The sequence below is a fragment of the Callorhinus ursinus genome, unplaced genomic scaffold, assembly GCF_003265705.2.
Source record: "Callorhinus ursinus isolate GAN/ISIS: 27379988/994484 unplaced genomic scaffold, GSC_fseal_2.0 scaffold2, whole genome shotgun sequence".
NCBI classification, from domain to species: domain Eukaryota; kingdom Metazoa; phylum Chordata; class Mammalia; order Carnivora; family Otariidae; genus Callorhinus; species Callorhinus ursinus.
Window position 1 is genome coordinate 49,152,019 of NW_027397064.1, and position 15,000 is coordinate 49,167,018.

The following is a 15,000-nucleotide window of genomic DNA, read 5'->3' on the forward strand; positions in this document are numbered from 1 at the left end:
ATCACAGAGGTGAGAGACTATCACATCTTAAAATAAAAATGCTAAAGTAACTGATGAAGACAGAAAATTGATGGTAAAATTAGCAAATGAAAATGACTCATGCATTTGGGAGTACACAGATTCCCTTAGAGTATGTCTCCTTGAGCCTTTACAGTTTTAGAGGGACTAATGAGGTGGAAAATGTATAGAACTGCATAGAAATTAAGAGACTGAGTTTCTAGTACTATCCCTGTAAATTTTCTGCTCGATTATTGTTATTTTATTCAGTTGTTTAGGAACTTCATCAAAAAGAAGTTTTCATCTTAGCTACACTTTATTATCTTCTTTTTGCTAATTTAGTTAGGCAGCAAGAAAAGAACATTCTTACTTTTGGATTAATTAAGATGGTGGATTGTCACATGTATTTACTTCCCTTCCAACTAGAGACCTTCCCTAAAATGACAATAGAAGAGTAAAAATGTATAAACCTACAACATTAAAGAGGGAAAAAAGAGAAGGTATTAGAGAATAGAATATTTTAATGAAATTTTGAAATATATAAATAGGAGAAGTAGTAACTGTCAGAAGAGAACAGAGTGACCAAGCATGTGTTTTTCCTTGGCAGAAGAAGTAAAGGCCAAGTTTTCAAATTTTGAAAGAAAGTGCTTCTCAATCTGGAATATGCTGTCAAACTATCAATCAAATGGGAAGAAAGAACAAAGACTTTTAGCATTCAGAGATTCAAAGATTTATGTCACATGCACACTTTCTTAGAAACTACTGGAGAATGGGCTCTTTCCAGTAAAACGGGAGAATTCAGAGGAGAGGAAGTCATTGAATCCAGAAACAGGGGATCCATACCATAATGAGTGCAGCCAAGGCAAGTCTTAGGATGAGAGCTATGTTTCAGATTTGGAGAGCAGCTCATCCAGATTTGAGGCAGAAGATTAAGAGCTATAAGACACAAGTCTCCAGAGCATTGTGTACATGATCATAAAAATGTAAATATCGATTATTGATTAAGTTAAGAGTTGCATAGAATAGTGTTGGGAATTTAGGGTAATGTAAAACAGTCAGTCAGAAATATGAAACACCTAAGTATTCATCTACCATAATAGGAAGCCAATAGGCAATATCCAATATCGATAAGTCAAGAAATAAAAGAATAAATATCCTGTTTAAAAATATGGAGAAAAATTCCAGAAGAAACAACCAAAATAATCCCTGGTGAACAGAACACAGAGTGGGACTGAGAGGGTGAAAAAGACTGCTAATTTTTATGAAGGGATTATATATATCTGTGCATGATTTACTCTGACAAAAATGTTTTGAAAGTAAAGGCCAAAGAATAAGAAAGAAAAAAATAAAAGCCTTTACATTTTAGATCTTACAAAAATCTTCTTCAAATAGATGCTGGATGCCTGGGCGGCTCAGCCAGTTAAGCATCTGCCTTTGGCTCAGGTCATGATCCCAGAGTTGTGGGATCAAGTCCCGCATTGGGGTCCCTGCTCAGTGGGGAGCCTGCTTCTCCCTCTGCCTGCCTCTCCCCCTGCTTGTGCTTCTGTGCTCTCTCTCTCTGTGTCAAATAAATAAATAAAATCTTTAAAAACTAATAAAAAATAAAATAGTTAGATGCTATAAATTTGAAGCCCAAAAAGATAGAGGTAAGAAACCAGGATTGATACTCTTAAAAGTGCATTCATTATGGGAGCAACTGGGAGGCTCAGTCAGTTGAGCGCTGGACTCTTGAAGCTTAGGTCATGAACTTAGGGGTGGGGAGATCGAGAGCCTTGCATTGGGCTTTGCGCTCAGCGGGGTGTCTGCTTGAGATTCACTCTCTCTCTTTCTCAGCCCCTCCCCACCTGTGTGCTCACGCTCGCTCGCTCTCAAATAAATAAATGAATCATTTTAAAAAATGCATTCACTATGGAAGAAAGAGAAAAGCAAGTTTTTTAAAAAGTCAGGTTCATAAATATATACGCCACCCGGAAGGTTTCTCTTCCCAGTAACCACAACTTCTCTGTTTTGATTGATCATTGGCTCCCCAGGGAACCAACCCTAAAGAAGATGGGGCGAAAATGGGTCTTTGATCTTTGATATCTAGCTATTGCTTTCTAATTCTGGGAACATAAAAGGCAGATAAAATTTCTATACTGTGAGATTATTCTGAAAAACAGGCATAGCTGTTAAGCCCAAAGGGGCATGGACCTTAAATAAATAAGGAAGCAAAGACAGAATAACCTTTCTACCTTATTATATATGTTAGAGAGCGCTCTGGTTCTATGGTGGCAGCATGCTTTGTGAGTTCCATCTATCACAATGATTAAGGTTGTACTGGCTAAGAATTATAGCATGGGATTTTTTCTCCTGCTACAGACTGTTGAAAATCTGCTCATACTCTGCCTATTTATAGTGAACATTCATTGCCTTTATAATAATATAAATAATAAATATAATTTATATAATAAAACCACACAAAAAAATGAAAATCTACCTTTTAAGGATTCTGCCTACCTACCCTATTTTCATTATACCCTAATAATTGTTTAATAGAAGATTACTTACGGAGAGTCTCTAGGAAACTGTAAAAGCCTCTATTATTTGCCAATATAAGGGGCTTGGGCTGGAAAAAGAAAAAAAGAAATGATGTTGAACCTTGGAATTTCAACTTTAAGCTTTTACATTAATTCTCAAGTTTTTACCACTCTGTACAAATCTATTTAAACTGTATTTGCCTTACTTTTAAAAATTAAAAAAAGTACTTCAAACCTTTTGTAAGATCTAAAATGTAAAATTCAACTCTACCAGATTTCTCTTCCCCCACCCCCAAAATTAAGCATTGCTGAACTACTATATAGAACAGGATTGAATTTACCAAAGTGGGACTACTCTTTCTGTAATGTCAAGCAGGTGTTGACTTCTGAGCCTGTTCTAAAATGTCAATTTTACTGATCACTTCTTTTTTTTAAAAAAAATATTGAATTTATTTATTTGAGAGGCAGGGGGAGAAAGAGAGTGTGGTGAGTGGGGGCGGGGAGGAGCAGATGGAAAGGGACAAGCAGACTCCAAGCTGAGCACAGACCCAATGCTGGTCTGATGCCATGACCCTGAGATCAGGACCTGAGCAGAAATCAAGCAATCAGACAACCAGGTGAGCCACCCAGGCACCCCCTGATCACTGTTTCTTTGAAAACTCAGTTCTAATAGTAAATCTTCTCTCTATCTAAGGCTACCAAAACACAGAATCGAAATCTTTACTTTAGCATTTATGCTTAAAGATCTAGATAAACATTGTCAAAAGTTGATGTCCTGGGTCATCTGCCCCAGAAAATTGTTGTTTGTGCCATAACCACTAGAAACTTTGAAATTAGGCTTGATCTGACTCAGTTGTTTAAGCATGTTAAAACACATTTTCAATTGTGCCCACTTCCAGATTAGCCCTTATTTTGATATGAGTTGGAATCTTTGTAAGGATAAAGGAAAGGGATAAGAATTGAAGATTTTCCCAAGAAACTGTCCTGTTTAATCATCGTATTAAAGATACTTTATAAAGAAATCTTGATCTTCCAGAAAAAAGTCATCATGTTCTCGTGGCCAGATCACATATGGTTATGGTTAATATACCATGGGCCTGATGTCTGTCTAGTGCTATGGACTGATTGACTTTGAATCAAGTGTGACTGAGGCTGGTACTTGCCAGGCACTCACTGTAACCAAGTCATGGCTGGGACTCAAGAAGGACTCTAATTAATTTTGTGAACCATTCTAGGTGAAGAGCCTCCTGATAGTGTTTCATTCTGCATTATTGTCTTATGGGGCAGTTGAATTCCTGCAGAAACCCTGTAGCAGTGCATCTCAATACAGATGGGATTGCATTTATCTCAAATTGGAGGAATTTGCAGAAAAGCACATAATATGAGGTTTCACTCTAGCATCCAACAACTCTGTAGGAAGAAAACCCAGACCCACTGAGGATTCCCTGAAAATAAGTCTTGAGAAAAATTGGCCAAAAGAAGTTTTCTTATTGTTTAGCATGCCATTCCATGTTTAAAAATCAGAAATCCATCTTGCTGAATTACTTGCCTTGTTTGCCTCAATTAGGAGTAGCTAAGGACTTATAAGAGGAGCAAATATATGTCAAAAACTCTTCTGTGACTGTGCAGTGATACTGAGATCGGCTCCTGGGACAGACTCAGTGCTTGATCTGTATTTTCAATCATCAAAAAAAAAAATTAGAATCACTATATTGTGCACTAAAACTAATATAACACTATATGTTAAAAAAATAAAAAATAAAAATAAATCAAGTGAGTGAGCATAGCACTACTGCTGTGTGGATCTGCTAGGAAAGTGCTCTTTCCCAAACAAGTTGCTATTTTTAGGGCCAATTTTTGTTGATTTTTAAATCTACATTCTAGGAACTCATGAGAGCTATGTATTAGTTCTGAAAGAAAGGAAAAAAGAACTAGAAAGGAAGGGAAGGGAGAAAGGAAGGGAGGAAGTATTTTCTGGTTGTTATTTGTGTATCTATTATATTCTTCTCTGGAGTTAATGGCATTACTTATTATTATGCTTGCTGAGTTGGGATAAATTGTACAGATATTTGTTGTACTTTTCTTAAACTATACTTTAAAAAAGGTAAAAATCATGACATGCAAATACAAATTGAATACATACCAAGTTTTTGTTTAAATCGCTAATCATGAAGGAATTAGTAAGAAGTTATAACTAGTTAAAAATGCATTTAAGAAGGTAGGTGTACATAGGCAATGTACAATAAGATTATTGAGTTAGATGCACAACTAGCCAACGTCTAATAAGGTCTTAAACTTGTCAGGGTGTCTATTCCACCAGATTAAAAAAAATTTTTTTTTTTCATTTCCACCAGACAAAAATCTGCAAGTACACTGAACAAGTAGCTTCACCACATCTGAATTCTTTAATCACAGCAAAAAGTGAGGAGAACTAAATACATTCCTCTAGATAATTCTTGGTTAGCTTTGCCCTAACATGACAGAGAAGACAGGCCACCCACCTTTCTGTTTTATTTCCAAATCTCAGAAAAAATTTCTGATACTTTCTGGGACTATGTCTTATGTTTCAGGACCTGTTTGCCCTTAGGTCTATTCCTTGCCTTGTTCCTGCTCTGCTCTGTATCATCACAGCTGAATTTCCTAGGTTCCTGTGTAAACTGGCACCTGGCTAGATTCGGCCAACGACAGATACTGTCAGGAGATTGCAGGATAGGTGGGAAGGGTAAGAAAAGCCAGGAGAGTACCTTCTCCCTCTCTGCCTCTAGGAAGCATTCCTTGTGTCAGCTGTGTCTTTTCTGTGGTTTCAGATGCCTGTGCAGGGGGCCTGTACTTTCTTTCCACAGTTTTTTTTTAATGCATATTTCTTTAAAAGTAGATTTTAATATGATCAATTTTCCTTATCTGCTATTGTATTTTTGAAGCCTGTTGTTATGTGGTACTCTACTAATTAAGAGCAAATGTCCTTGGGACGCCTGGGTGGCTCAGTCGTTAAGCGTCCGCCTTCGGCCCAGGTCATGATCCCGGGGTCCTGGGATCGAGCCCCGCATCGAGCCCCGCATCGGGCTCCCTGCTCGGCGGGAGGCCTGCTTCTCCCTCTCCCACTCCCCCCGCTTGTGTTCCCTCTCTCGCTGTGTCTCTCTGTCAAATAAATAAATAAATAAATCTTAAAAAAAAAAAGAGTAAATGTCCTAAGCCCACTTTTAAACATTGTTCCCATTGTTTTTAATGATACCAATTGTTTTAGGAATCATTTATCTCATAAAGTAAAGGTAACAGGAGCTTTACAATTATAATATTTTCCTAGGTGAAAGAAAAAGTCTTAAAAATACTTTATAAGCCTTGCTCCTTAGACTGAGGTTATGATTTAGTTTCCTAAGCACTGACCTGTGGAGTAGACAAGAGAATTTCACTATTTAATGGCTTCTTATCATTTTTTATCATGTTGGAATGAGATGCAACAGAACTTACTGAAAACTACATAGTAGCTTCTTTGTTGACAGTCCCTTTTTGTGGGTTTTTGTGCACTCCTGTGTAAGGCCATCTTTTAGTGTTAATGTTAATATCTGCTATAGATATTCTTTTAGCTTTCCTTTTATGCTTCTCAGTATGGTGTTATTAGAACCATATCTTTCTCACTTTTGCATTTCAATAAGGTCACAAATGGGGATGTTGATAGGGATTTAACAATTATCAATTCTCTTTTAAATTGCATTTATTTATTTATTATTCAGGCTCTATAGCATGAGGGATGCCCTAGACAGTTTATATCCTAGAATTAATAAAGACTTGCATAGATACAGAAGATTTTTTAAATTTTATTTATTTATTGGAGAGAGAGAGACAGAGATAGTGAGAGAGAGCACAAGTGGGGAGGAGAGGGAGAAGCAGGCTCCCCACAGAGCAAGGAGCCTGATGCAGGACTTGATTCCAGGACCCTGGGATCATGACCTGAGCTGAAGGCAGACGTTTAACGGACTGAGCCACCCAGGCGCCTTGGAAGAATTTTCAATATGAAAATATTCTTAGTTCTGCGGGTGGTCCTTCTGCAAGATTGGGTCAGGTAGCAGTATCTTAGAAGGTAACTTAACAGTATTTGAAGTACTGGATTCTGAAAACTACACCAGTTTATATTGAGTATTTTTTCATTTGGAAAGTTGCAGCTCTATATTTGAATAAAAAAATAATCATTTTCTATAGCTAAGTATTCTTTGTTCAAAGGTAGGAATTTTTTCTAGTCTGTAACTGCTTACTGAATCACAAAGCCAATCAGTTATTTTCAAAGACAGTGTTTTTAATTTTCATTTCTGTCTTCTTTTAAGTGTTCTGATCATTAGAAGGTAAGGAAGTTCCTCCAAAAAGCAAAGAAGATCAGAATCTGTTCATAATATTCAGGCTGATATTAAAAGTCTTACGAATTATCAAAGATTAGTGTCATTCTGTTTGGGAAAAGATCATTAGGAGTGTATTTTAACAAAATTGATGAAAAATGAAGATATGTAAGAAGCATCTATTTTGCATATGCCCTTTTTCTGTCTCAAATTACTGGTTACATATTTCAGTTTTACGTTATAATTTGGTAAGTACTGACATATGTAGACACCTATGAAGCCATGACTACGATTAAGAAAATTAACATTTCTGTTCATTTCAAAACTTCCTTGAGCTCCTTTGTAGTCCTTCCGGTCCCGATCCCTACCTCCTCCATTCCCAGGCAACCACTGATCTGCTTCCTACCACTATAATAATCATTTGCATTTTCTACAATTTTGTATACATGGAATCATACAGTATGCACATATCTCATTTCACTCAGCATAATTCTTTGGCATTTATCATGTCAGTAGTTCATTTCTTTTATTGCTGAATAGAACTTCTTTGGATGGATATGCCCTAGTTTGTCTCTTTACTGTTGGTGAACATTTGGGTTGTTTACAGTTTGGGGCTATTACAAATAAAGTTTCTATGAACATTTGTGTACAAGTCTTTGAAAGGACATATATTTCTTGTTCTCTCCACCAAGGAATAGAATGGCTGATTCATAAGGTAGATACACGTTTAACTTTTTAAGAAACTGTTTTCAGAATGATTGTACCTATTTACATTCCCAACAATAGTGTGTGGTAGTTTTAGTTGCTTAACATCTTTGCCAATATTTGGTATGACCAGTTATTTTACTTTTGGCCATTCTAGTAGGTGTTTAATTATATCTCATTATTGTGTTAATTTGAATTTTTTCCTAATGATTAGTAATTTTGAGCATCTTTTCATATTTGCCATGGATATGTATTTTTTTAGTGGAGAGTTTGTTCAAATCATTTGCAAATTTTGTATTGGATTGTTTGTCTTGTTATTACTGAGTTTTGCAAGATCTTTATGTTTTGGATATGAATCCTTTATCAGATATATGATTTGCAAATATTTTCTCCCAGTCTATGGCTTTTCTTTTCATTTTTTTTTAACAGTGTTTCTGAAGAACAGAAGTTCTTAAGATTGATGAAGTTCAACTTATTATTTTTTCATAGGTAGTGCTTTAGGTGCTGTATACAAGATGCCATTGGCTGAGTCAAAATGACAAAATTTTCTCCTATGTTTTCTTCTAGGTTTATAGTTCTAGGATATACATTTAGATCTGTGAGTACATGTATGGATCAAATTTCCTTTTATACATAGATATTTCTATTTATCCAGCACCATTTATTATGAAGGCTATCCTTTTTCCACTAAATTATCTTTGCTCCTTTTTCCAAAATCAATTCTATATATCGGTAGGTATCTTTCTAGACTATATTCTGTTCCATTGATCTATCAACCTATCCTGGTGCTAATAATGTACCATATTATGTTATTTTTAACCATACTGATTACTGTAGCTTTAAAGTAAGTCTTGAAGGGGCACCTGGGTGTGGCTCAGTCAGTTGAGCAGCTGCCTTCAGCTCAGGTCATAATCTTGGGGTCTGGGGTCCTGGGATCAAACCCCTTGTCAGGTTCCCTGCTCAGTGGGGAGTCTGCTTCTCCCTCTCCTTCTGCCCCTCCCCCTTGCTTGTGTTCTCTTGCTCTCAAATAAATAAAATCTTAAAAAAATTAAAATAAGTCTTAAAGTCTTATAAGTATTGAAATAGTGTAAGTCCTCCAACTTGTTCTTTTCATTACATTTGTTTTGAATCAGCATGTCAATATACACAACAATAACAAAAGCCTGCTAGGACATTTATTAAGATGGTGTTGAATCTATAGTTAAATTGGGGGGAAATTATGTGTTAACAATATTCTTTCAATCCATGAACACAATACATCTCATTTATTTAAGTCTACTTTAATTCCTTTCAGCAATGTTCTGTAGTTTTCATGTAAGGGCTTCCATATTATTTTGTCAGACTTATGTCCTTTTTGGTAATGTTTTAAATTATACTGCCTTTCATTTTAATTTCAAATTGTCCATTACTATCATATAGAAAAGATACTGACTTTTTTATATGTTTCTCTATTTTGCAAACTCGTTAAAATCATTTATTACTTTTAGTAAACTTTTGGTATATTCTATCAGGTTTTCTACTTAGAGAATCATGTTGCCTGTGAACAAAGATAGTATTATCGCTTCTTTTTCCAATTTGGATGCCTTTTATTCTTACCTTATTGCATTGGCTATAAGATCCAGTACAGTGATGAATAGCTGGGGTAAGAGTAGACCCTTCCTTATTCCTGATGTTTGGAGGAAAGCATTCAGTTATTTAACTTTACTAATGACATTAGCTGTAGATTTTTATATAACCTTCATCAAGTGAGGAAGCTCTTCTCTATTCCTAATATACTAAGAGTTTCAGTGAGCAATTGATGTTGGATTTTGTCAAGTACTTTTTGAGTATTTATTGAGATGATCACATGGCTTTTCTTATTTAGTCTCTTAATATAATGTTACATTGATTAATTTTTCAATCTTATAACAACCTTGCATTCCTGGGATAAATCTTTTTTATGATATACTATTCTTTTATATATTGGTGGATTTGATTTCCTAAAATATTAAGGATTTTTACATTTATGTTCATGAGGAATATTTATTGATGTGTTGCTCCTCTTCCTCCACCTCCTCCTCCTCTTCTTCCTTCTTCTTCTTCTAATGTTTTCATCTGGTTTTGTTGTAAGGGTAATTTTGACCTCTCAGAATGACATAGGATTAGGACATAGGATTTTTCTGGAAAAGTTTGCAGAGAATATGTGTTTTTACTTCCTGAAATTTTTGACATAATTCACCAATAAAACCATCTGGGCCTGAAGTTTTCTTTATGTTAACATCTTTAACTACAAATTTAGTTTACCCATTTCTTTCTGAAATTTGGTAGCTTGTGTCTTTTAAGGAAATTGTTCATTCTATGAATTGTTGAATTTATTGGCATAATGTTGTATATATTATTGTGTTTTAATAATGACTTTTAACATCCTTGCCTTCTAATTCTATCATCTTTGCCATATTTGGGTCAAGTTTGGCTGGTTGATTTTTGTCCTCATTATGGATCAATTTTCCTGCTTCTTTGCATCCCTCATAATTTTTTTTATTGGGTGAAAAACCAATTGGGAAAACATCATGTACCCAAAATTGAAATTATAAGGAAGCCAGAGAAATTTCAGTTTTGTTAGTGAGGAGTAAATGAAGTGTGGTTTTGTTTCTACGTTGGGAGAGAACACAATGGATGGTAAGCTTCAAAGGACTCATGATATAGGCAGCACCCCAGATATGCTTAGTTACTAAACATGATTCAGACAGTTAAAGAAGGGATATGGAGGTATTTCAGTAAGAGAGAAGAGCTTCAATTTAGGATGATGAGAGAATGTTTGAGGAACAATGACTAAATCAGTTTTCTTGGAAATTAGGGTTGTATAAAAAAAGTAATGAGGAATGTATGCATCTCAACGTTTGACCATATTAGGTGCATATGTCATGCCATCCCCAGAGACTGCAAATACCTTGAAGACAGGTACTGTGGTGTATACACAGGTGCCCATGCATTATGTGTGTGTGTGTGTGTGTGTGTGTGTAACCTTACATATCCATTCATATATATTCTTACATGTATTCATATATATATCTCATAGCCCCAGGTATAGTAATAAATGCTAAATATTTATTTAACTAACTTGGATTTTTAACACTTTTTTGGCAATATCATCTGCTTATAAATAGCTGGTCTATGTTGTTTGATACAATAGCTGTTAACTTGCTTTACTACCCAGCAGGGTAGCCAGTGGAGTCTCCAACCCAGCAATCAGTAGAAGCTGCACAGATTAGAACATCTAACACATCTACTTAACCTAAGCTTCAGGAACAAGAAGAACATACCTAGATCTTGCATTAAGAACACTGATTTTCACTATGCTTCCCTACTCTGATGAAAGAAACCAAATCATGGGGTGCCTCGGTGGCTCAGTCAGTTGAGGAACCAACTCTTGATTTCGGCTCAGGTCATGAACTCAGGATCATGAGAGTGAACCCCATGTCGGGCTCCATGCTGGGCATGATCCTGCTTAAGTTTCTCTCTCCTTCCCCTGTCCCTCCCCTCCTCAAAATAAATAAATAAATAAATAAATATTAAAAAGACCTTTTACTAAGTTAAGAGAACCTGTTTTTTATGCACATGACTGTGATTTCTTTTTTAGTTCTGAGAATTGACCCATAGGATGGCTTAGGAATTAGGTAAATATAGTTATCTTTTTTTTAAAAAAATTAATATTTGTATAGATATATGTAGTAAAGCCTTAATACCTTAGAACCCACTAATTTAGAAATTATGATCATTTGAAAATGATTCACAAAGATGTTTGACCTTGTATCATCTATAAAGAGAGTGAAATAATAGCCTAAATAAGATTGTTGGGGATTATTGTATGCATAAATTGACTACAAAAGCAAGTTCACAATTGGAATAATAATTATACTAATTATTCCATTAACCTGCTGTTCTGATTATAAATAATCTGTTTACAATACAACAGTTTTCCTTTTCTATAAATAGAATTTTGCACTCATTAGAGAAAATTTGGTGCATACAGGCAAAGGAGATAAAAGAGAAAGAAGTCCTAGTAACCCCCAAATCTGTATTTCCTTCCAGTCTTTTTGGATTGACATAGTGAGTTTTGGAGTGTGTGTGTGTGTGTGTGTGTGTGTATATGGGATGTAGAGGTGGTTATGATTTTATAGTTATAACCCTATCTAACTTAACCTTATCTAACTTGATTTTCAGATTATGTGGTAAAACCTTTTTGGAATATTTTTGGAGTATTTTTTCAGAGCAATTTCTTGTCTCAGATTATAGTTTTATACCCATAATAAAATATAAAAATTCATAACCTTTGTTGTTCTTAAACCACATCAAGATGTCTCTGTGAGACAGCATGTTCCTTGTCACTGGTTTCATCGGGTCTTATCTGCTGATGGGATGATACCCCTGGGAACAACTGCAGGCTGTCATGATTTAGGAAGTGCACCTGTGGGTAGCTTCCCAGGGACATCCCCTTTTCATTTTCTATGATGATTTTGCGATTCTCGAGTTCTTTATTTTGAGTCATTTCTTATTTGACTTATCAGTTAGGATTGGGTTCAGCTGCACATAAAAGTCTCAAAATAATGGTAGCTTAAATACAACATTTTTTTCTTCTCATGAAATAACTTCAGAGGTAGGTGACTTCATTCAGGTAGATTTACAGCATGGGACTCAGGCCACTGGCATCTTCTTTCTCTGCCATTCTTAGTGGGTAACTTCCTATTGCCAGGTGTCCTCATGATCCTAAATGGCTGCTAGACCTTGAGACAGTTCCACTACATTTGGGCAGCAAGGAACTGGCAAGGATAAAAGAGAATGCCTTCCAGCTGAGTTAGCCCTCTTCAAAACCATTGTTCTGAAAGTCTTACTCAACAACCTCCCATTACTCTCGGCCAGAAAGCAGTTGAATGACTGTACCTAGTTTCAAGAGAGCTTGAAAAATGTAGTTTTTTAGTGGAGAAAATTGCTAATTCAAATAGAAAAGAGTTTATTTATTCAGAAGACGAGAAGCCAATCATCTGAAGTACTTAGTGCTTTTAAAAGTACATCATATAGGGGCGCCTGGGTGGCTCAGTCGGTTAAGCGACTGCCTTCGGCTCAGGTCATGATCCCAGGATCCTGGGATCAAGCCCCGCATCGGGCTCCCTGCTCAGCAGAAAGCCTGCTTCTCCCTTTCCCTCTGCCTGCCCCTCTGCCTACCTGTGCTCTCTGCCTCTCTGTCAAATAAATAAATAAAAAATATCTTTAAAAAAATAAATTAAAAAAATACATCATATAACCACCAAATACGACCACATTGTAGCAAGTAATTTTCACAAGAAGGATACATGAGTGGTATATGTTTAAGTCATTGTGGAGCTCTGACTCTTTCTTTTGCTCTCACACATAAAAGGCAATTACACTAAGTATAACGTGCTTGGGTCATAAGCATTACAAAAATCTCAGAACACTCTATGTGTTACTCCATTATCATCATATTCAGACAGGCTTAATTTTTCCTTTCTCAATAACCTGTTTTAGTTGTTATCTTTGTTTTGTTTTACTTTGCTGACTGTATGAAGACTTTTTAAAATTAACACAGATTTTATTTTGCATTGTTGTTATCTGTTAATATTTTATCATACAAAAATGTATGGCAAAAAAAATAATTGTAGATTCCTGAAGAAGTTTTAGTCTAGGTGTGGCTTTTTTCCCATGAGAAATAAAGTATTTGTCAAAACTCTTGCTGAAATTTTTAACTCATCTTTAAATCCTTAACCTTGGTATTAGAAATCATCCAAAATAAATTTTCAGAAAATCTGCTACGCTATCTCTAAGACAGTGCCTAAAAGTAGATATACTCCATTCTCTCTAAAATACCTTTGTTCAGGAATAGAATTAAATTTCATCTCCTAACAGGAAAATGGATAAATTGTCCTCACATTGTTTATCTATAATATGTAGAGAGTAAAGATTATGTTTTCCTTTTCTGCCTAGTATAGGGTAATATCTTCAGATACACTTGGTTTGTAATGAATGCACAGAAGTTTCTGAAAATGTTAGGAACTTACAGAAGTATTGGTATTCATATTATCTCACTCCATATCTATTGCTATGTAAAAAATTAATCCTCAAATTTAATGTCTTCAAACAATAATATTAATTATCTCACAGTTTCTGTGAGTCAGGAATCCAGACATGGCTTAATTGATCCCTATGCTTTAAAATTCCTCAGGAAGTTGGAACATTGAATGTGCAAACGCAAGAGAAAATATTGTACAGATTCACCTCAGGTGAAAAATCACTTCAGTAAAAACAAGAAGCATACATACATATATTTTTTTCTCATCATAATTGTATTTTCTCAGATCTTTTGCCTTTCTTTTTGTTTTTATTGCTATATACAGTGAATAATTGCTACAGTAGTGATATAAATAGTACCCTTTAAATAATTTTTAGTGCCAAATCTGAAGAAGGAGAACAGCCATAGAATAAAATTCTAGTGTTAGGAATATACTTTTATGGAAATATTTCTATTGTTTTGAATTTTCAGAAAGACTATCCTTGAAATATAGTACCTAAAATAGCAATCTACCACCCTAATATTATTGAGAGGTGAATATAATTTTCAGGAGTTGTTCAAGCGACAAAAACTGAACTTAATTATATCAAAAAAATTCCTGAAAGTATTTCTATTTGATGGGCTAGAAAGATATATTACTGGTTTAACTTGATTTGTGTATTTAATACTGGACTATTTTCCACATAGTTATAATAAATCTCTTATTTCTCTTTTTTGACTACTTTTTTGAAACAGACTAAGATGCTTAGTGAAGCAGCTGGAAAAAGGTGATGTTAACATCGTAGACTTAAAGAAGAATATTGAATATGCAGCATCTGTGTTGGAAGCTGTTTACATTGATGAAACAAGGTGAGTTTTAGCCTCCCTTCCCTTCTATCTTCTTTGCCTCCCTTCCCTACCTTTTCTTCCTTCTTGGCCTTCATTTATCTCAAATATGAATTTAGTATATCTTAGCCAGGAAACCGGAAAAAAAATCTTATTAAAATTTAAAGAGTTTTTCTTCATGTAGCTATTTAACTGGACTGTGATCCTTTCTTTAAAAATACACATTTTAATCCAAATAGGTGAATATAAAAAAAAATAGTCAAACAATTAAGTCATAAAATGAACAAACTAAAGTCTCCTCTCTCCCTACCCTCATTGTCTTTAGGTGCAGATTTGTAAACTCAGAGACAGATGTAGGCTTATATCAATTTTCACTGATATAAGGATTTTCCTATTATCTCAAGATTCCAGAGTTCCTGCTGAGAAAATGGGTGTCACATGTCCACACATTCTCATAAGATGTACCTGTCAGAATCTCTGTGCAGGGCTTGCTAAGAGACAGTCCCAAAAGTGTATTCAGTCATCACCTAGACTCATACTTACCAGAGTGGTAGGGAGATAATGA

The 15,000-nt window shown here is 35.2% G+C and overlaps 1 protein-coding gene across 6 annotated transcripts in view; it reads left to right on the forward strand.

Moving 5' to 3' along the window:
- The window catches only part of PDE1A (phosphodiesterase 1A), a 315,068-nt gene that overhangs the window by 205,808 nt on the left and 94,260 nt on the right, over positions 1-15,000 (forward strand). For all 6 annotated transcript variants that reach the window (XM_073881661.1, XM_073881655.1, XM_025887544.2 and 3 more), the window contains one exon: positions 14,346-14,459. In XM_073881661.1, coding sequence (XP_073737762.1) covers positions 14,346-14,459 — 114 coding nt within the window. The remainder of the gene's footprint in view (positions 1-14,345; positions 14,460-15,000) is intronic.